This window comes from Empidonax traillii, unplaced genomic scaffold (assembly GCF_003031625.1).
Source record: "Empidonax traillii isolate 1590-97213 ecotype Southwest subspecies unplaced genomic scaffold, ASM303162v1 scaffold712:size431070, whole genome shotgun sequence".
NCBI classification, from domain to species: domain Eukaryota; kingdom Metazoa; phylum Chordata; class Aves; order Passeriformes; family Tyrannidae; genus Empidonax; species Empidonax traillii.
In genome coordinates, this window is record NW_020955905.1 from 128,322 (window position 1) to 149,305 (window position 20,984).

Consider the following 20,984-nt stretch of genomic DNA (forward strand, 5'->3'; position numbering starts at 1 on the left):
GTGAAAACTGAGGTGCCAAAGGGAAGGAGGCTCCTGTGTTTTATTCACACTTTAAAAATGCAAAGGAAAATTGAAAGATTACTTCCCTTGTCGTTGGCACAACAAAAGCAAGATGCCTTGAGGCAGCTGAGTGACTCCCTCTTCTCTGGGCACTACCAAAGCTTCCTCCCTCCTAATCACTGTGTCACAATCCTACACTAAAGGAAGACCTCGACTGAAACCAGTTTTGATTTATTGCAGAGGAGGGGCAGCTACTGGCTCGTCTCTTTGTCATCCTGACCAAAGGATGGCACCAAGGTGGTTTGATGTGCAGTGACAGCAGTGAGAATAGAGGCAGCAGGAGCTTTTGTGGAGTTATTCTCCTGCAAGCTCCCGCCTCGGGGCATTTAACCCCCCCTCCCCCCCCAGGCACTGCAGGAAACAAAAGCCTGACCCAAAAAAAAAGGAATTGTGAGTGTCAACAACCCCATTCCGGTGGGACACTTGAGCCTCAGAGGACATCCAGCTCCTCCACTGCCTGGAACACCGGGCTGGAGAGAAACCAGGCTGTTTAAATGGGGATTTAAACCCATCTGAAACTGCTGCAGGAGGGATTTCCTGGAGGACCTGCAATTCTCAGAGCCTTTCAACCCTGACAGTCAAGATTTCTCATGGCCAGTGAGGCTTCAACAGCAGGGAGGTTTGAGGAAAGGAATGTCATGTCTTGAGTGGCACCTTAAACTCAAATAACTGGCCAAGGTTGATGTTGGTGCTGCGTTGGAGCCAAGGGTGATGGGACAGTAGGACACACTCCCACCATGCAGGAGCTGCTGGGACAGAATTTAGGGATGTTGACTTTAACCCTGCCATTCCTTTTGAATGACAAGCAAACATGTCACTTTTAGGGTCACTAAGAACCCCCTCAGCAGTGGTTTTGAGCATCTCCAATTCACCTGCGAACAAGGAAGCTTCTCCCACACTCTGGCCAGCCAGGACAGACCAGGAATAAATGCTGGCTGGGAGGGCACAGCCTGGTCTGGGAGCAACCAGGGACAGCAGTTTCTGAAGGAGTTCATGTCAGAGTTTTCCACCATCATCCTGCACTTCCATCCAGACAGGGGAAATCCAAGGAAAAGCACTAATGAGGCACTGGGGGAGACCAGTGAGGACAGATGTGGAAGGCTGAGAGCTGAGGCACGTTATATCCCAGAATCAAACCCATCCCAAACTGTTGGCTTCTAACACTCTGCTCCTCATTCCTGTGAGTGGAAATAAAGGGGGGGGGGGCGTTCTTGGGTCTAGAGAACGAGGAGGGTGGCATAAGGCAAAGAGGAAAATAAAAAAAAAAGATTTCAGCCAAGCTTAAATACCAAAACGACAGCAGCCGCCGGTCCCACGAAGGCATAGAGGAGCCCTCCCTCCAACGACAGCCAGCAGCTGGAAAATGAAGAGAGAAAAGGAAATTACCCTGGGGCAAACAACCCTGACAGGCACATGTTTGCTTCTTCCCTTTGCTGGAAGAGTTCAGGCTGGGAGGTGATACCCTCGTGGCAAAAAAAAAAAAACAACCACCAACCAACCAAACCAAAAACCAACAACAAAAAAAAAAACAAACCTCAGACTTTGCAAAGAGCAAGTTTTGCTTCTCATTTCTCCCCAACTTGCACAAAGGCTGATTTTCCCTGAGGACCAGCCTGCAGATGGCATTTGACAGGGGAATGCATGAAAAATTAAGGATAGTGCTCCGTTTCAGGTCAGGTCCCGGGGAGCAGCTGCGTCATTTTGCTGGCAGGACGATGCTCTTGTCCTGCTCACTCAGGCAAAGGAGTAGAGAGAGTGGGAATTGTCCCTTGCTCCTTTGCCAGCCACTATTTCTGCTGGGAGCTCAGGTCCAGGAGTGTAGGAAGTTTCTTCCTCTGGATTCTCCCTTTGAGCTTGCTGGGGGAAATTCTACAAACACAGCAGCAAGGTGGGAATTCACAGCACTCCTCCAGTGGAATCTCCTGTGGAAGGAGTTCAGTGGGAGGGGGGTGGTGCCTCCTCTGGAAATAACCACATAACCCGAGGAGGATTCCCCTTTCTCCAGTGACCATGGGTGGAATTCAGGCTCCTAAACTGCCCAGCACAGACCCAGGCACCCTTGGTGACATTTCTAGTCACCAGAGATCCAACCAGAAGAGTCCAGGATGATTCTGTGAGGCAGCTTTACCCAATCAGGTGAATCACATCTGTCAGCACCAGAACTGCCCCGTCCAAATGCACCTGATCCATATGGAGACATCACTGGGGAGATCACAGAATCATGGAATGGTTTGAGTTGGAAGGGACCTTAAAGATTATCTTGTTCCAACCCCCCTGCCATGGGCAGGGACACCTCCCACTATCTCAGGTTGCTCCAAGCCCCATCCAACCTGGCCTTGGACACTTCCAGGGCTGGGACATCAACAACTTCCATCCATCCATCCATCCTGCACTGGGGATGGATTGAGGTTCCCCTCCTCTGACAACTTTAGTTTAAAGCCCTCATCACTAAATGGGGTGCAGGATGAATCCCATCTCTGAGGAAACCAGTAGGAATATGCTCCTGGTGTCCCCACAGAGTCCTCCAATCACACACAGGTCTCACTGCACACCGACATCCCAAAAATGACAAACCTGGCGTGAAAGAACAGCAGGAGAAATCTCACCCCCCTCCCATCCCCAAAGCTGAGCATCACAGAGTGTCTGGGCAGCCAACAGGGATTAGGACAAAGGGGAATGGCTTCAAACTGAAGGAGAATAGATTTAAACAAGATATCAGGAAGAAATTCTTCCCTGGGAGGGTGGGGAGGCCCTGGCACAGGTTGCCCAGAGAAGCTGTGGCTGCCCAACCCCTGGAAGTGTCCAAAGCCAGGTTGGATGGGGCTTGGAGCAATCAGGGCTGGGGGGAGGTGTGCCTGCCCATGGCAGGGGAGGGTAGAACTGGGTATCTTTATAGTCCCTTCCAACCCAAGCCATTCCTGTATCCTTTGTTTTTAAGGTTTGACTGTAAAGTCAGGAAAGAAACACTTTTTTCAGTCTGAGAGTGTCAGAGCACTGCCAGAGCATGAGCAAAGGAACTGTGAAGTCTCCATCCTTGGAGACATCCAAAAGCCACCTGGGCACGTTCCTGGGGCAGCCAACTCCAGGTCACCCTTCTTGAACGCCTGGTTGGGCCAAAAGACTCCAGAGAACCCACCTCAACAAGGCTGTGACTCTGCAACAGCCACAGTTACAGCAGCACAGGGCCTGAAATTCCCAATTTTTGTGGCAGATGCAGCAAATCAGGGCACGGCCACATCAACTTGGTACTTCAGGGCGAGGGAGGACGGGAATTTACACTGTGTCAGCAACCCCACGGAAAGTTTGCACGCTCTGACAAGGCAGAACCCCGGAGAAAATGTGTGACAAAGTAATCCTGTTTGAGCAGCAAAGCACCGTGGATTTACCACAGGAGAAGAGCAGGAAACCACAATGGAGAGGGGACTTTCTCCAAGCTTTTAACCCAGCTCGCCCTGCAGTAATTCGGTGACGTGCCCCTGCTCCTCTCAGCAAGATGGTTTCATTCTGCATCAGGAGCAAAAAAAAAAAAAAAAAAAGCCCTGCTGGAAACATTTCAATTTTGTTGATCAGACTCTCATATGTTTTTTTGAAATAATTCTGAGTTGCAAAAAAAAAGGTTTGTTGTTTGTTTTTTTTTTTCCACCCTAAAACAGTGAACATTTGTGAAAAGACACTAAAAAAAAAAAAAAGGCATTTCAAATTGAGAGTTGAAAGCAGGACATTCTGGTTTTCACCGAGCTCTGCGTCTTGTTTATGTCTAAATTAAACCTGTAATGTGTTAATTTAATCAGTTCTGATTTCTTCCTGATAGCAACTTGCTCTGTCACAAACTGTCTGAGCCGCTGTAATAATAAAATGAATAATCAGCTGAGGAGAGAGGGAATAAAAAGGAAGCTCTGGAGGGCTGCAATAACTGGAGTTCTCCCTAAATACAAGAAGAGGGCTCCTAAATCCCACACCTTTTCCTCCAATGTTTCATCCTAATTTTGAGATTTTTTTTTCTTTTTTTTCAGGGTCTCTTCCAACTGATGGTTTAGATGAAGGAAGGAGGTGACATCCTGCACTGGAATTAGTGATGAGGACTCTGTGCAAGGAGGATTCCCATTCCTGTGGCAGCTCCTGCTCCCCTCTGAACACCAGGATTTGGGAAGGTGACTTCCCCCTGGCCCTTATCCCTTCTGACTGCCCGACCTCCATCCCAAGGGGCTCAATCCAAGCGTTTCCAAGGCTGTCAGAGGTGCTGGATAACACCAAGGGAATGGTAAGGCTGAAGGGATATCCGAGGAGGGGCAGTGACAGCAAACCCCAGCATCACATCAGGGCAGTGGAGATGCTTTTAGCCTACAAGGCACAGGAATATTTGCATTTCACTAAGAAGGATTTCTCCACTGATCTTTTAAATAAAATTACCCCTGGAAGGGAGTTAAGTGGATGTTTTAACAACGCTCAGCAGCCCCAGACTGTGATTTCGAAGCAGCAGCGTTTCCCCTGACTGACAGCAGCTCTTGTGCTCAACACAAAAAAAAACCACAAAAAACCAAACCTCTTTGCAAAACATCTGATCCTTTTGTGGCTCTGCCACGGCACAGACGTGAGGTGGGTGGCTTTTGTCTTGGCCCTGTGAAGGGCTGGCTTCCACTGAGACCTTTTTCACACCGAACAGCAACAGGTCTCACCTCAAACTGCGCGCAACATTCAGCGGCTCCAGCACATTTGCATAACTGAGATTAGAGCTGGGAATCAGGGCTGGCCCACCAGTGTTAAGTCAGAAATTAACACAGAAAAGGCCGAGGTGCCCGTGGGTGACACGAGTCCTCGCTGCAGTGACACACGGGGATCTCAGGACAATTCGCCGTGTCCTGGAAATGCTCTCAGAAAACTTTCGGCGGGCTCTCTGGTGGGGAAGGATGTGAGTTCCCACAACCTGAATTACTCAGTTCGAGTTTTAGCAGGCTGTTTGTCAAGCTTTAGAGGGCCAGAGTCAGTCCCTGGAGTAGCAACTAAAAGGAGAGTTATTATTCAGGCATTCAGCCTAATACAAGGAGGTGATCACTGGCAAGTCCTTTAGACCTCCATTACCTCTCAGACTTGGTTTGAGACTAGAAATGCAGCCTCTCCCCTGCCCCAGCAGCTCTCCAAACAACTCCAAAATGCCCTTTCAAACGCTGTTCAGATAATAAAAAGTAAAAAGCCCCCTTGTGCCTCCCTCCCCTCATCACAGATGGAGAGTTCACAGCCCTCCAGAAGTGTCCTGAGCAATAAAGGCTGAGTGAATTGCTGCTGGGAATCAGCACTCAGAGAACGAGACACGCACTCCACATCCTGCAGATACATTCCATTTTTAATTTGAACCTCTCCCTTCCCAACTTACCACTTGGTGGACCAGTCTGGCTGGGTAATGGGTAAATATTAAACATCACCTACAATCTCCCCACGCTCAGCCACTGGCTCTGATCTCTCTGCACTCCAGCCTGGAGACATGGCCAGTCCTTTGCTGGACAGACCTCCATCCTGCTGCTCAGCCGTGTTTGGCTTGTTACAGAACAGCTTCAGCCCATGTACAACAACAAGACAGGACAAAACCGGGTGAAATCTTGCTTTGACCACCCTGCTGGAGGATCCTCCCTCAATCTGGGGTTGGACACCTTGGCTTATCCTGAAGATTCAGTCACCTTCAGGTAGTTTCAGCCTGAGGACATGTCACACGTTTCACACGCTGTCCCTTCCACCAGCTTTGCCCTGGGAGTCTGTAACACCAGCATCAGTTCTGCAATGCCTTTTAACACCTGCAGTTGTCCCCAAAATGCTCTCCTGACCATGGCCTATAGACGGATGTCAGGGGTTTTTTGTACCACTGAGTGGGAAGGGAAAAAAAAAAAAAGAAAAAAATCACTGTGGAGTCTTAAATTCTGTGCTCAACTAAATATCAGAGCCCTGCTCTGACTTAATGCCCACCTCCACAGTGCTAATGCACTGCTCTTAGGACCCAAAAATTGCAGGGTTGGAAGATGCTTTGAAAGAAACTGTGAAGTCCCTTGTGGTTTATCCTGTCAGCTCTTGCCCCCTGCTTCACAGGGAGGGATGTGTGGTGATTAATGCCTTTCCTTCTCTCTGCAAGATGGAAATGTTGTGCCTTGAAAGCCTGCAGTGCCCACTTGAAGTGCCCTAAACAAACTAGAAACAAAACTAAAACAGCTCCTGAGCTCCAGCTCTGAGCTTTGCAAGCACCTCACGCATCTCTGCAGGGGCCACGAACCAACAGACACCCTGGGACAAGCTTTGGTCCAAATTTGTGTTCTGTTCATGTGCCTTCAGCATTACAAAGCATTAAACCACAGAATCACAGGAAGGCTTGGGTTGGAAGGGAACCTCAAAGATCATCCAATTCCAACCCCCCTGCCATGGGCAGGGACACCTTCCACTAGCCCAGGTTGCTCCAAGCCCTGGCCTTGGACACTTCCAGGGACCCTCCCAAGGATCATGGAAGTCCAGCTGATCACTGAAGACCAACCTGGGCTTTCTGGGGCGTGAAGCCCCTCTGCCATGCTGGTGACAGGCACCCTGACAGCAGAGCTAGGAAATGGGGTCACTTGGGCTGCAGCTCCTGCTGGGAATCCCCTGGAACCCCCTGCCATCCCCCCAGGAATCCAGCCCTTGGATGCAAGGAGCAAGACAGACTTTAGGGCTGAAAAGAGTCAGAGGATCAGTAGCAAAGGGAGCAGAGCTGGTGTGGTTAAGCAACCTGGGAATGCTGTAAAGTCAACCCAGCCTGCTGGTCACCTCCCTGTTGTCCCAATCCCAGAGGAAAGCGGGAATCCAGCAGGTTTTGTCACCTCTTTGCTGCAGTCTGGAGGGGATTGCTCTGGGGAGATGTTGGCACACGGTGGGGCAGGGCAGGGAAACGGGATGTGCTTCCCTGCACATTCCTCCCCTCCCTGCCCAGGCACTTCTCTGTGGTCAGCACTGACCACAAAACTCTGGGGGAGCTCTTAAACATTGATGGGGAAAGAGCCACAAAGCTTTTTGCACCAATTCCCATCGGTCTATAAATACATTTTGGGGGTAGGAGAGTGCAAGACTTTTCCTCTTCCTGTAGGGATCGTGACTAAATCCAGTTACTTACTCTGCATAGACTGCAGAGGTTGCCTTGGGTGACTAAAACTTCCAAATTAAGGGGTTTAGGATACCAGGGCTGGCAAGAGTTGCTCCCAGGAAAACTTATTTTTGCCTCACAAGTCCTTTTTGGGAGTAAATAAGTCAAAACCCATCATCTAGTAAAGATGACAGGAACGTCCTTAATGTTTCCATTCAGCAAAATACACAAAAATATTTGAAGAACTGAACAGGATTTCTCAGAAAGATTTCTCAGTTTCATATTCTTTCTTTCTACATAGAATTTAGGAGGATCTGTTCTCCCTGTGGGAGGTATAAATTCAGGGCTCAGCAAACACTCAGGATCTCTCTCTCCCACCAACCCTGATTGCTGGTTCGCTGGGAGTTGTTCTCATGGACGTGCACGGAGGAAAGAGCAGAGGCACGGGAAGGCTGAAGGGAATTTGGGATCTCAGAGATGCTTCCAAAAGCCAGGCTGGGTGTTGTTCTCCGAGTCACAAAAAGCAGTGGATCCCTCCCCACCAGGACACCTGAGCTGGGACAGGTAAGTCCACTGTGCATCCTGATGCCAGGACAGGCTTCAGGAATCGTGGGGCTGGATTTGCACTGGAGAACCCCCCCACGTTCCTGAGCCCTCTGAAGCTGGGCAGTAATTTAAACTGCAGCAATTCAGGCTGCAAACCAAATGGAAAACGCTGCTTTCGTACTCCCCCTGCAATTAGAATACAAAGCCGGGACCATTTGGCCGTGGGTGTGAGGAACGTGGTGGGAATCGAGGGAGAGCTCCACGTGACATCTTCTCCGTGGGCCTGTCGAGGCCTCATCTGCTGCCCTCCACATCAACAGCTCCTGTCTCAAACACTTCCCTACTGCAGCCAACTTTTATCCAGAGCCTTCCTGGCCAGTGCATCCCACGTGGGCAGAGTTTGACTTATTGCACATAAAATATTATCCTTTAACTGTCACTCTGAACAACATTTTTTTTTTAAGCTTTGTCACAACAAAGTGAAAAAACAGCGCTTGCTTTTTCTCCTATTTTTTTAGTTAAAGTTGCACTAATGCTCAGCTCTGAGTGATCCCAGCCCTGCTTTAATATATTTTTTGACTCTGCACAGTCTTATTCCATTATTTCTACCCTGCTTTTCTTCCCCTATTACATGCACATGAAAGTTTCCCAAATCCTCTAGAATTTGTCAAAGAGGCAAACTGAGGTTGCTGTCAAAACCTTGGATTGAGAGAGTCAGGCTCATTCTGCTGCCTAAAACCGAGCTGAGCTCTTTTGAAAATGTGGGACCAATGGAGCAAAACATTAAACAGATAAACACAAAAGCTGTGTTTTCTTAACTTTTAAACATCCTAAACTTTAGGTATTCCATGTTTTACTTAAAAATACATTAAAAAAATCTCAAAGTAAGATGCATTTAGATTGAAGTGATGTCAAACACACAACAGTTAAATCTAACTAGTCCCTATAAACTTGTTTTTGAAGGAATAAGTGATCCAGCTTGGCCAGATGATGGGTTGGGGATGCAGGAATGCTCCTTCCTCTCCCATTATCCCTGCATCCCTTTGCCATGGGGAATTTACATGAGCACATGAGAATTTAGCTCCTAGTGTGGCTCCCGTGGGTCAGTGACTGGATTTGGACAAAAAGGATGGAAGATAAAACAAAGGAAGAAAAGGAAGAGCTCCTTTACTCACTAATTGACAGTTCCATATCCCTTGGCTTTAGTAAATCCCACGGAAATGGCAACCACCAAGGCAGGGAGCCCTGTGGAAATGAAACAAGAGGAAATTGGTCATTTAAGCACATGTGCAGCTCTTCTCCCACTCAATATCCCTCTTTCTTCCACCAGAGTTATTCCAGCACCATCTGTCCCAGCCTGAGTCTCTGGCAGAGACTGAATTCAGGACCTTCTCAGCCAAAAGCAGATCCCTCCTCGTTACCCCTGTTAATGAAATCAGTGCCATCAGCTGCAATCAGCTCCTCCCCTGCTGTGGGCTCAGCACTTGTGTGGGGACTCACAGTACACCCAGGTGCATAAAATCTACTCATTTTATTCTTAGGTACAGCACAGGCTGGCCTGGAATAAATCAGGGTGTCTCCTGAAGAGGGAATATTCAGCCAGAACCCATCACAAGCCAAAGATCAGGAGCTGTGTTTGCACCTAATCTGTGATGAGCAACCCAGGTTTAAATCTTGCCCCAGATGAAGGAGAAAAGGAAACTAAAACTGAGTTCCCCCTACCCCAAACGGGTCCCCCAAGATCTGTAACAGAGCAGGTTCCTCTGAGCAACAATGGAAAAGAGCTTCAGACCATCAGGCCTTTTGGAAAAACAGGATACTTCTCTTGACAGAGACCTGCTCCATTTTGGATCCAAAAGGGGGATGAACTAAGAGAAACCTGTTGCCCTGGGGAAGACACACTTCATCATGAGTGTGGCAGAGGAACAGCAAGTTATTCTGTGGCTGGGACACCACAGTTTCTCTTCAGACCATCACGAACTAAGAGAGCCAACACAGGATGTATTTCAGGTCCATAAAGGGTGGAATTAAAGCCTTGATCCTACTGACAGAAGCTCCCACAAAATCCGAGGGAGGAGCATAAAGAAAAACCTGCTGGTTATTGGCCTAAAACTCATAAAACATTCTGAGGTTGTGAAGTCCTTGGCGTGCAGGTACAATGAGAACCAGCAAAAAAACCCTACATCTTCCTAACAATCTTCTGATCCCTCTCATCCCTCCATGCTCAAGGGCCTGTGGCGGTTCACCAGCCCCATCCCAGCTCTTCCTTTTCCCTAAAGAAATGCCTGGATATTGGCTGATAACACCTGGTCCTTCAGCTCTGGAGGGCTCCACGTGGCTGTTTACATCCCTCCTCCTTGTGACACGGGGAATTAAGCTGTCTCGATGCCACAGATGGGCAAATCCCATTAGGAATCAGCAGGATCAGTAGCCGGCTGGGATTAGTGCTCCTCGACCAGACCCTAATTCCTGAGCTGCAGAGGTCACAGCAGGTGACTGCAGGAGACCTGGAGATGGAAGGGGTGTGCAGACACAGCGTCCAGACAATAATCCTGCTGGCAGGGTGGTCACTCAGGCACACAAGCCATCCCCAGATGGATGAGCAGTGAGGCTCTGCAGCCAGCTGGGAGCCAAGCTGACCACAATTAGAGCATTTGAGAGTTATCCTACTGGGAAGTGCTTCAATTCCTATTTGAGATTTCCAAGCACAGCTCACGTGTCATCAGCCCAAACTCAACAGGCAGCGGGTTTAAAAGATGTCTCTTTTAAATTTCCCTTTCTTTTTCCTTCCCTTTTCCTTTTTTCCTTTCCCCTTCCCTTTACCTTTTCTCCTTCCCCTTTCCCCTTTCCCTTTTTCTTTCCCTGTTCCTTTTCATTTTCCTTTCCTTTTCTTCCCAAACCTTCCCTTCCCAAACCTTCCCTTCTCCTCTCCTTTCCTTCTCCTTTCTTTCTCCTCTCCTTTCCTTCTCCTTTCCCTCTCCTTTCCCTCTCCTTTCCTTCTCCTTTCCCTCTCTTTTCCTTCTCCTTTCCTTCTCCCTCCATTTTTTCTCTTAACTGACTATTGCTCCTCTCCCTGAGCCTCCTTCACACCTCACCTGGATATGCCCTGGGTGCTGCGTTCCCTGTGGTCCCACCAAAGTGGTCTCCAGAAGAACCCCCCCACCACCACCACCCCTGTAAGGACATTTTCAGGAGCACAGCTTGATGCAAGAGACCCTGGGAAAGAGGAAATTTGGCCAAGGCTCTGCCAAAAATAGCAACTTGTTCTTCGCAAAGTGCTTCTCTGAGACGTGATAATTATGCAGAAATACGGGCTCAGGCTGTGAACTCGTCAGATCCAGGCACTGGTTTCACCAAGGCTGGGGAAAAGCCTCAACTTGTGCTGAAAGTGGGTCTGCACAAGTCATAATTACTCAAAGGTAGGGGCTGTGCTGTGGTTGTTACACCAAAGAGCATCATAATCAGAGGTGCTGTGCTCCTTCACCTGGGGAGAGCTGCCTAAGCAAAGTTAGATGTGATGAGAGTGAAAAAAAAAGTTAAAAAAAATCAAAATTTTTTATCTATTTCTTTGATTATTTTAAAGGCATTCATTCCCAACTGCTCTGTTCCCTGCACCTTGGGTGGTGGAGGCAGTCACTGCCAAGGTTTTGGGGGCTTTCTGCAGAAAGTGGATTTTACATCTACAATTCCAAATAAATGTGGTTGAAACCTCCTCTAAAGAGTTTTGTACTTGCAGGTAACAGGGGAACAGGTTATGTGCTCATCATGTTCCACTGGAAAAGATGTTTACTAAAAACTACCAAGGGCCTTTATTGTTCCAAGCAGCTGAAGACCCACTTGTGGAAACTACGACGTGGTCATAAAAATACTGGCAAAAATATTTCTTCCTTACTGGGGCTAAATATGATGAGTTGTTTCTAGGGGATAATTTATCTGCCTGTTCTAGACCACAGAATCATAGAATCTCCTGAATTGGAAGGGACACACAAGGATCAAGGAGTCCAACTCCTGGCCCTGCACAGGGATCACCCAAAGACTCACCGCGAAGTGCCTTAGGGTGTTGTCCAAACAAGAATCATCAGTAACATAAAATAACGACGAGAACTTAAAAATCTTAATTTCTAAAAAGTCTTTTCTGGAAAGACAAAGTTGCACAGCCAAGAGGAGACCAAAAAAAACCCCCATGGAATGAAATCCTCTGCAGTTTCAATGAGCCCCAGCTGACAGCAGCTGAGGACTTGGCAAAGACGTCTCCAACAAGGGCTCAGAGAAATGTTAATATGCAGAGGAGGGGGAAAAAGGGGGGGAGAATGAGCCCATGACAAAGTGAATTGTGCTAATTATTTCAGATTATGCTCTTTAAAACATATTTTCGGCTTCTTCCCTCTTACAAGTGCCATTAATCCCAGCTCTACAGCTGAAGTCTAGCAGGATGCTAAATATCCAAAATTCCCTTGCTGCCTTAATAGGCAAGAGTGTTCTTCATTCCTTGTCCTAACCTACTCCAAATGGTTATTATGCATCATTTATCAGCAGTGCATCCTTGCTCAGAGCTGACTACATTTTACTAGCAGTGCAAATTAAGCTTCTACACATGTAGGGATATATATAATTTTTTTTTAAATCTGTACAGACTACAAATGTAAATGCTGCTCATCCAAAATTCCCTCGGCTAACACGCCCATCTGTCCCAGCTTTTGCAGATCAGGAAAAAAAAAAATTTAAAAAAATCCCCTTTTTTATTACCTAGAAAAGCTATTAGCCTGCTGCATTTGATATCCCTGATGTTCCCTGAGCCACAGAGGAGGTATAAACACATGCATGAACACACACAGGCTCGTTGCAGCCCGTGCTCTGCAGGTATGTGGCTGATGCTGCTCCTGCCATGCACAAACGCTGCGTTTTAATAACACAATTTATTTTCCACGGTAAGCAAAAGCTCGGGAGTGAAAACTTAAAGGGATGCAGGTGCTGGGAACGAGGATGGCTCTTGATGTGCCAGAATAAATCACGTCAGGGTGCTTGGTAAGCATTAGAAATCTCTTGCCTGGGGTGAACTGCACGTCTTGAGTAGTAAAACGAGGCGCTAACAGAGCTCAGACACGTTTTCTCCCTCCCTTTCTTCCCTTTGCCTCCTCGCTCTTGAGCAACTTTTTTGTTCCGTTGCTCCTTTCAGACACGCACTTGTTATGGCTTTGAAAGCCCAGGTTATGGGTTTGTATTTGTTTTCTACTACAGAATGCATCATTTAGGGCTAATAAATTAAACATACGGCAGAGGCAGAGGGAGAAAAATTAGTTACAAGCGTCTGCACCAGTCTCGGAGTTTATTTGTCTACAAAAGGCGCCGCTGCCATGGAGACGGGATTTCAGAGCTCCCTTCACTCTGGGCTGGGTGTAGAACCTTAGAATCATGAAATCAGGAAGGCTGGAAAGGACCTTGAAGATCATCGAGTCCAACCATTAACCCAGCACTGCCAGGCCCACCACTAAACCCTGTCCCCAAGTGTCACGTCCACGAGTTTTTTTCTGAACAATGCCAGGGGTGGTGATTCCACCACTTCCCTGGGCAGGCTGTTCCAGCGCTTGACCACCCTTTCAGGGAAGAAATTTTTCCTAATACCCAACCTAAACCTCCCCTGGTGCAACTGGAAGCTGCTTACCCTTGTCTTATCACTTGTTTCCTGGGAGGAGACACCAAGCCCCACCTGGCTACAAACTCCTTTCAGGGAGTTGTAGAGAGCAAGAAGTTTCCCCCCTGAGCCTCCTTTTCTCCAGGCTGAGCCTCCCCCAGCTCCCTCAGCTGCTCCTGGTGCTCTAAACCCTTCCCCAGCTCTATTGCCCTTCTCTGGACACACTCCAGCCCCTCAGTGTCTTTCTTGTGAAGAGTCCAAATCTGACCCCAGGATTCGAGGTGTGGCCTCACCACCGCCCTCATCCTGCTGGCCACACAATGTCAGGATGCCATTGGCTTGGTATCACGTACCACTGGACATATTCCACACTGGGAAAGATAGCAAGAGAGAGAAAAGGAGAAAGCAAGAAGGAAACCCAAAAAACCCAGGACAAACCCCCCAGACGGAGCACACCCTTTGGAAACTCGGCTCATCCATTTCGTGCGAGGGAGCTTAGAATTTATGGCTCTGCACTGTGCTATCTGTAACCACTTCAGCCCCTCCTGAAACCCCCTGAAAGGGTCACAAGCACCCTCTGCAGAGCAGGGCAGCCTGAACCCTTCCGTGCTCCTTCAGCCCCAGGATCCTCACCCCATCCGAGGCACAAGAAGCGCTTGCGGATGATGCGGTTCCGTAACCGGCCCGTCACGGCCATGTAGGACTGCCAGGCCTCGGTCAGCACCCAGCAGAAAGAGGACAGGAAGAAGAAGTGCAAGAAAGCCGCCACCAGCGTGCAGATCACCTGGGGAGAGAGAGAGAGGAGGAGAGGAGGACACGTGAGAGGAGCAGCAGGCGGAGAGAGCAGCACGTAGGAGAGCGGAAGGCGCGGGGAGATGATTCCAAACCAGGCTCTGGAAGGCAAGGTCGTGGAGTCAGGACATGAGAAGACATTTTAGGAGGAGTCAGTTCCCCCCCACAGACTTTGACCTAGCAAAGAACCAAAGCATTGGCTGCAAATTTAAGTACTACATGGAAATTGGCTGCTTTCAAACACGAGCTCTGAGATGAGCCCATGGTTAACACTGAAGTCATAGAATCAGAGAATTATGGAATGGTTTTGGCTGGGAGGGATCTTAAAGATCATTCACCTCTCCCCCCCCCACCCCCCCGCCATGGGCAGGGACACCTTCCACTAGAAATCTAAGCTTGTGTTCCATCCTGGTGCTTTCTTGGCTTGAGCAAGACATACTTAATTTCCAAAAGATCAAAACCATTATCACGATCCTTTTGGGGGGTGGGAAAGTCGGGGGGGTGGGGGGGGGAGGGCAGAGTAGTCAGTAAACCATGAGCTAATCTCAGCTCAAAAGGTTTGCAGAGCACCATGTCATCGGCAGCTGAGCCACATAAATGAAATCAGAGGAAGGCAGTCTGGATGGTTTCCCTGCCAGGGGAAGGAGAGCTGAGTGAAAGAGTTAAGCCGTGAGAGCCGGGTGAAACCACGGCTGCCAAGGGGCTGGTGAAGGGCTGCAAACATGAGGGCAGGCTTGTCCAAGAGCACAGAACTACCAGCAGCCAGGGAAAAAGGGAAAAAAAAAACCAAACAATAAATGGGAATTTCATAATGGTGAGCTCTGCTACTCAGTGGGGAAATCTCACAAGGGAAAATGCAGGGAGCTTAAGCCATTTAAAATTAAACTGGGGAAAGCACTTGCGAATGCATTATGAAGAACAATCCCGGAGTGCCGGGGAGATGGACTGGAAAGCTGACAAGCTCGTCTTTGTTTTAACTCAGCAAGGCCAAATCTTTCACTGGTGCAAATTGGTGCCGCTCTGTTTAACTCAGCCAGTTTTTAACCACTCCCCCCCCCACCCCCCAATCTGTGAGCTGGAAACTGTGAATCGATATAGTTGGGAAGGAAAAAAGATGGGGAAAAAACTCCAGAGGAGAAGGGAGAGCAAAGAGACTTGTGAAGTGACTCTGGATAAAGTAATGGCTTAAGGCATTTGGGGGAGGGGGAGGTTTTTATAAGCAAGGATTTCTCTCTTGCTTTGAGTTGTATCAGGAAATGTGGGCTGTGGGTTTACGGTCAATGAACCTTTCTCTTTTTTTTTCATCCACCAGCATCTTTTAACTCGGGGCTCTGATGCAGAGAGGCTTTTATCCTGATTTTATCGGCTTGCTCTCCATTCATACGCCGGCACAGCCCCACGTTATCGGAGCTTGTGAGTAAAAGCAAGGCCGTGTGTTCTTTGAGATAGCAACTGTCTTTTTTGTTCCATATTTGTATTTGACACCAAAAAACCCTCGGTGCTGAGCCTATAAATGGATTGTGGATGACAGCTCAGGACAAGGAACACGGCTCAATATGATAATTTCCAGTAATTGTTGCATTGTAAAAGAATCCTAAAAAGGTGGTTCCTGTTCATCAGCTTACAAACCTACACAAAACAGTTACAAACAGAGGATGCTTCCTGGAATGTTTTGGGTTATTTTCTTGCTAATATCAGATATGGTACTTCAGATATATTCAGATCTATTCATGCCATCTTTTTGATTTTGTGTTGAACCAACACGGTACTTCCCAGTTTACCAGCAGTGAGCAGAGGGGAGAGAAAAACTTTGCTTTACAACTTTACACCAGACAGTGACACATTTTCTGGGTGTTTTTTTTTTTTAACCACTTAGTTTTGACAGAAAGGGAAGGAGAAGAAAGGAGGGGAGGACGACAGAAACAAGCACATCTCAGCTGGACCAATATAAACCCATCGCCTCAGCTGAACTTGGCCAGTGATGGGCAGCCACATATTTGCTCCTGCAAAACCTCTGCTCCAGGTCTTTTCCTTCCTTGTAGGCAAACAAATAAACGTCCATGAAGGGCTGAGCACGGGGATATGATGTCCCAAGCTGCTGGGGAAAAGATCTAGCAGGGCTTGTCAGTCTGTCAAGGCCATTAGCCCTCGTTTTGCTTTAAGAGGAGAAATCTGTTCCCTTGCAGCACCCAAGCCGTGCCTTTGAGATACAGCCTGTTCACACAGCGCTCATTTCTTTTGTATCGGGGTATTGCTGACTGTAATTTTTTCTGAGCCTTTTCCCAGGCCTTTCATCTTCAAAAAAGCTTAGCAAATCCAGGCGTGGAATCCTGCCTTTGAGGTTACACGGATGGAAATCAAGGGAGAACTTGACACTTCCAGGGAAGCCAATCCCGTGGAAATCCCCCCAGGAGCGACCGCAATCATAAATCGATCGCCGACACTTTTAAGACGCTCTTATTATCAATAACTGAATGTGAATAAAATCTTAATTTACATCCCTTCGCTTCTTGTCTGTATAGTTTTCTTTCTCTGTTCCCTGCCAGAGACTGTTTACTAGATGGCTGAGAGGAAATCCAAGAATAACCTTTCTATTTATGGTGTTTCATGCATATGTATGTGCAACGAGCTAATCTGCCTCATGCGATCGCTGCCGTGAGCTTCGAATCCCCACTACCAGCTCTGACGGTGAACACCCTGATTAACGGGGCAAAAAGCACCGGGGAGAACCTGGGCTGTGCTCTGCAGGGGGTGGGAGAGGTGAAGGAATCCACCTCCTTCCACAAGGTGAAGAGGAATAACCAAACCACGGGTGCAAGCTGCGCTTTGTCATCTCGAGCCTCCCTCAGCGTTTCTTTCTGTGGAAAACAAGATCTCAGCACGCCTTTGGGTTTGCAGACAATGCACCCAGGGAAAGCAGGAGCTTTGGTCACCCTTTCTCCACCCTTTCTCCACCTCTTGCCAACCTTGTGGGCCACGAGGGACAAGCTCTGCTTTGTGATGTGAGTTTGTGAAGGGCACCTCTTTGGCAGGAGCAGAGTTGTCTGGCTGCTTGTTTCCACACTTCTCTCACACACAGGTCTCAAGCAGCTGGAGAACTTTCCCTAAAACAACCTACCCCTAACCCAAAGGGGTCTCCATAGAAATGAGCCTCTGGGATTCACCAAACCCTTTGGCTTCTCTGCAGAAATTGTAGAATCACAGAATGGTCTGGGTTGGGAATGACCATAAAGATCATTTCTTTCCAACCCCTCTGCCTCGGGCAAGAAGATTTTCCACCAGACCAGGTTGCTCCAAGCCCCACCCAACCTGGCCTTGAGCACTTCCACAAATGAAGCATCCACAGCTTCTCTGGGCAACCTGTTCCGATGCCTCAACACCCTCAGAGTGAAGAATTTATTCCTCATATGCTTCCAACAGTGACAGCAAGTTCTGGCTGCCAAATTAGGGGCTCAAAAAAATAAAAACCCAGCTGGTCACTGGTTACTGTTCAGCAATAACTGATTTTTGATTTCTGATTGTGATTTTGGCAGCAGAAGGAGTGGAGGAGGTTTCTTGCCTCCCTTTTTTTGGGGGGGCCCAACAGTTAGGATGGTTGGAGCATTCGGGAAGACAGGAAAATTTACAACGGGAAAACACTGGTGATGAGCAGTGAGTGATTTGTCATTCCAGACACCAACAGGGAATGTGAAAGCGCTTCACACACGCCCCTCCAGCTGGGTCTGCAACGTGGGAGGGCATGGATGTGCAACCAGTGCTCATAGCTTGGAAAACCACGCCAGGTCTTGCCTGTCCTGCTCAAGTCACCCGGGGATCTGCCCTGAGCCCCTCGTGGCTCTGCAGCCCGAACGGGGCATCTGGAAATGCTTCCTGCTCCAAAAAAGGTGGGGTTTTTGTGTCTGTGTTCATCAACATCTGCCAAGTGCTTCAAGCTTGGAGTGTTAAAACTGCTGGAGAAATAAATGTAAAGCTGAGAGGTTGTTTGTTTGGTTTTGGTTTTTTTTTTTTTCGGTTTTTTTTTTGGTTTTTTTGGGGTTTTTTTTGGGAAAAAAGCGCCTTTTCTCAATCTGCCTTTGTAATTTTTTTTGTTTTGAAAATAAAATGGTTAAAGCCCTGCAAACCACCACGGTTCTTCACCGCGCCATGCGCCAGCTACTCTAGGCAGATATTCAAAAATATCACATTGGTTTTAATCAAAGCCCTGAGGATGCTGACAAATTATCAAAGGGAGAGCGAGAGAGAAAATTGAAATCTGCCATTTAGCCGTGCCTTTGACATGTCGCTAATTAACAGATGGAGGAAAAACGAGGAAGCGCTGCCTGAACGGATCATTTCGGTGCTAAATCAGGGGGAAAGCCAAACAAATAAACAAAGCCTGACTCATCTCCCACCTTATTCCGGGTCTGGGTCTGTCCGATCAGGATGAGGGCGTTGGAGGAGATGATGGAGAGGCAGAAGTTGATGAGGATGACGGAGCGCTCGGAGCGGATGTACCTGCAGCGAGAGAAGAGGGGGAGGGAGACCCACCCTGTTACAACAGGCACCAAGTCCCCCCTAAAAAACACCCATCAGCCAGGTGCAGGTTGCTCTGGGCAAGGCTCTACTCCCCCATGGCCAGGGGTTGCCCATTTCCTGCAGATTTTGTGCGCTCAGCAAACAAGAACAAGGGGGACAGGGAGGGGGAGGAGGTCTCGCCACCATCCCCCATCAGTGCTGGAGTTGGGAGCCAACAAACAAGGGGCCAGCCCAGTCTGAGCCGCTCCTAAGGCAGTCGAGCGCTGCAAGTCTTCTTCAGCTCTGCCTACTTGGAAGGGGGGCTTGAAAAGGAGCTTAAAAGAAAAACATACAGGCAACACACGGAAAGATTCCCAAATAAGGAGAGCCACAGGCATGCTGGCCATGGAAGCAGCTCACAAACACATGCACCTTCACAACAAAAGTGTGCGTGGTTCAGCATTCCCCTCCCTTTAACCTAACAAGGCATCCTGAAGGGAGAAGCATTTCTGGCTCTTTGTTGTTGTTGTTGTTTGTTTGTTTGCTTGTTTTTTTTGTTTTGTTTTGTTTTTTGTCTGAAAACACTTCTCCAAAACTAGGCCAAACACGTAAGTGCAGCCGTGGGTCTGGGACGTGAGGGATGTTAAGTTGGGAAGCTGTTGCCTTCAGCACCTTTTGCAGGAGCAAGAGATTTGTCACTTCTGATTTGCGACGCGCAGCGCGGCCCTGACTCGCTGCTGAGGTGTGGGCACGGCAATAAAATTCAAACCACTGGCTGTGGAGGAAAAATTTCTTTGAAGGCACCTTTATGCACCTAATAAAATGGAAAAAAAAAAAAGGAATTGCAAAAGTGCAAGTCCTGCAGGATTGAGTCGGGATCTCACCACACCAGCACTCGCACACGTGAGTTATCCCAGCGATGCAGCAAAGGCCCTGCCTGAATACCAGATGAGTGGAGAGTAGGTGCTGATGCTTATATAAATTAGAAACAGATGTATTAATCAACCAGCTCATCCCTGGAGGCTAATGCAGGATTATTTCCTATATTCCAGCGCAGCAACTATTTATACTGGGAATTTAATTTCATTAATTAATTTTAGCGAGAGTGGGTTGGCCGTGCCTTGGCTGCAGAGTTTTGGGTTCCTGATTAGGAGGGCAGGATGAGTTTACTGCACGTGTGTGTTCTGCCAAGGGTAAATCTGGGCTTTAGACCTGATGAAGGCTGTAAAACTTTTGATTTTAACTTCCCTCTGAGTTTTGTTCCCACACAAACATAAATGTGAGGATATGATTTCCTGGTGCAAAGCAAGGAACTGAACTTCTACTCAGTCTGTTGGAAATTTGCTTTAGAGGTAATTCTCCCTGAAGCTCACCCAATCCCAGAACAGGCTAAAAGGTTTAGGATCCCAGCTCAGCTAGAAACTGGGTTGACTGCCTGTAAAAGTTGCTTCTGGTTCCTTTCCTGGCCAATCTGATGCCAAATTTCTTGATTTCCTTGGGCTCAATACAGAGCTGTGCATCACCTGGATCCTATTCCATTTGTGGCTGGAGGGTACTGAGTCATCAGTCTACCTGTGCTTTGATTGCGTGAAGTAAAACATCAAGTCTCTAATCAGCAGCTTCTAGGGGGGGGGGTAGGAAAGGAGATGTGGACGCTGTCCTGGTGGGAATGAGACGTGATAAATCTGCGGAGCAACACTATGATCCAACTGGTGCACTTCAAAAGCCCCCTCTAGTCAAAAAAGGTGAGAAATTAGTATAGTCTGGAGGTGAATGTAAGGGAAGATAATCCAGCTGTCTTCAGACTGTTCCCCCCTTAAACCTCCTTAAGCCAAGCTCTCCTTTCTCCCTGCTTCCCTTTATGCACTGAAAGTCCATCCTGTTCCCCAGATCCCTGAACATCCAAAGAACGAGACGTGGGCTGGCAATGAACAGAATCACAGAATCAGAGTAATTTAGGTTGGGGAAAATCCTCTCGAGTTCCCAGTTCAATTCTATGCCCTCCCATCCCCCCCATAAAAACACTACTTTCAAAGTCAGATCAGGTTTCTCAAGGTCTTGTCCAATCAGGTTTTGGAAAACACCAAGAACAGAAATGCTTCCACCTCTCTTGGATGACTTATTGCAGCATTTAACTGCTCTGGTGGTGAAGGATTATTTTTCTTTATATCCAGCTGGATCTTTTCCTGCTGCAGCTGCTGCCTCAAGACCTTTCCCTGCCTACCTCTGCAAGTTATTCCACTCTCCTGTGACTCCTTAACAGCCTCCTCTTCTCCAAGCCAACCCTGCTCCAGGTTTGGGACACATTTTGGCATCACGTCCTCCAGCCCCCTAAGCATTGACTGGATTTGCTCCAATGGGCTGAAC

At 48.1% G+C, this 20,984-nt stretch overlaps 1 protein-coding gene across 10 annotated transcripts in view; it reads right to left on the bottom strand.

Moving 5' to 3' along the window:
- Positions 1 to 20,984, bottom strand: part of ADGRB1 (adhesion G protein-coupled receptor B1) — a 285,345-nt gene that overhangs the window by 42,403 nt on the left and 221,958 nt on the right. For all 10 annotated transcript variants that reach the window (XM_027900132.1, XM_027900130.1, XM_027900125.1 and 7 more), the window contains 4 exons: positions 18,515 to 18,617; positions 13,965 to 14,115; positions 8,875 to 8,944; positions 1,350 to 1,416 (listed from right to left, as the gene is read on the bottom strand). In XM_027900132.1, the coding sequence (XP_027755933.1) occupies positions 1,350 to 1,416; positions 8,875 to 8,944; positions 13,965 to 14,115; positions 18,515 to 18,617 (391 nt within the window). The remainder of the gene's footprint in view (positions 1 to 1,349; positions 1,417 to 8,874; positions 8,945 to 13,964; positions 14,116 to 18,514; positions 18,618 to 20,984) is intronic.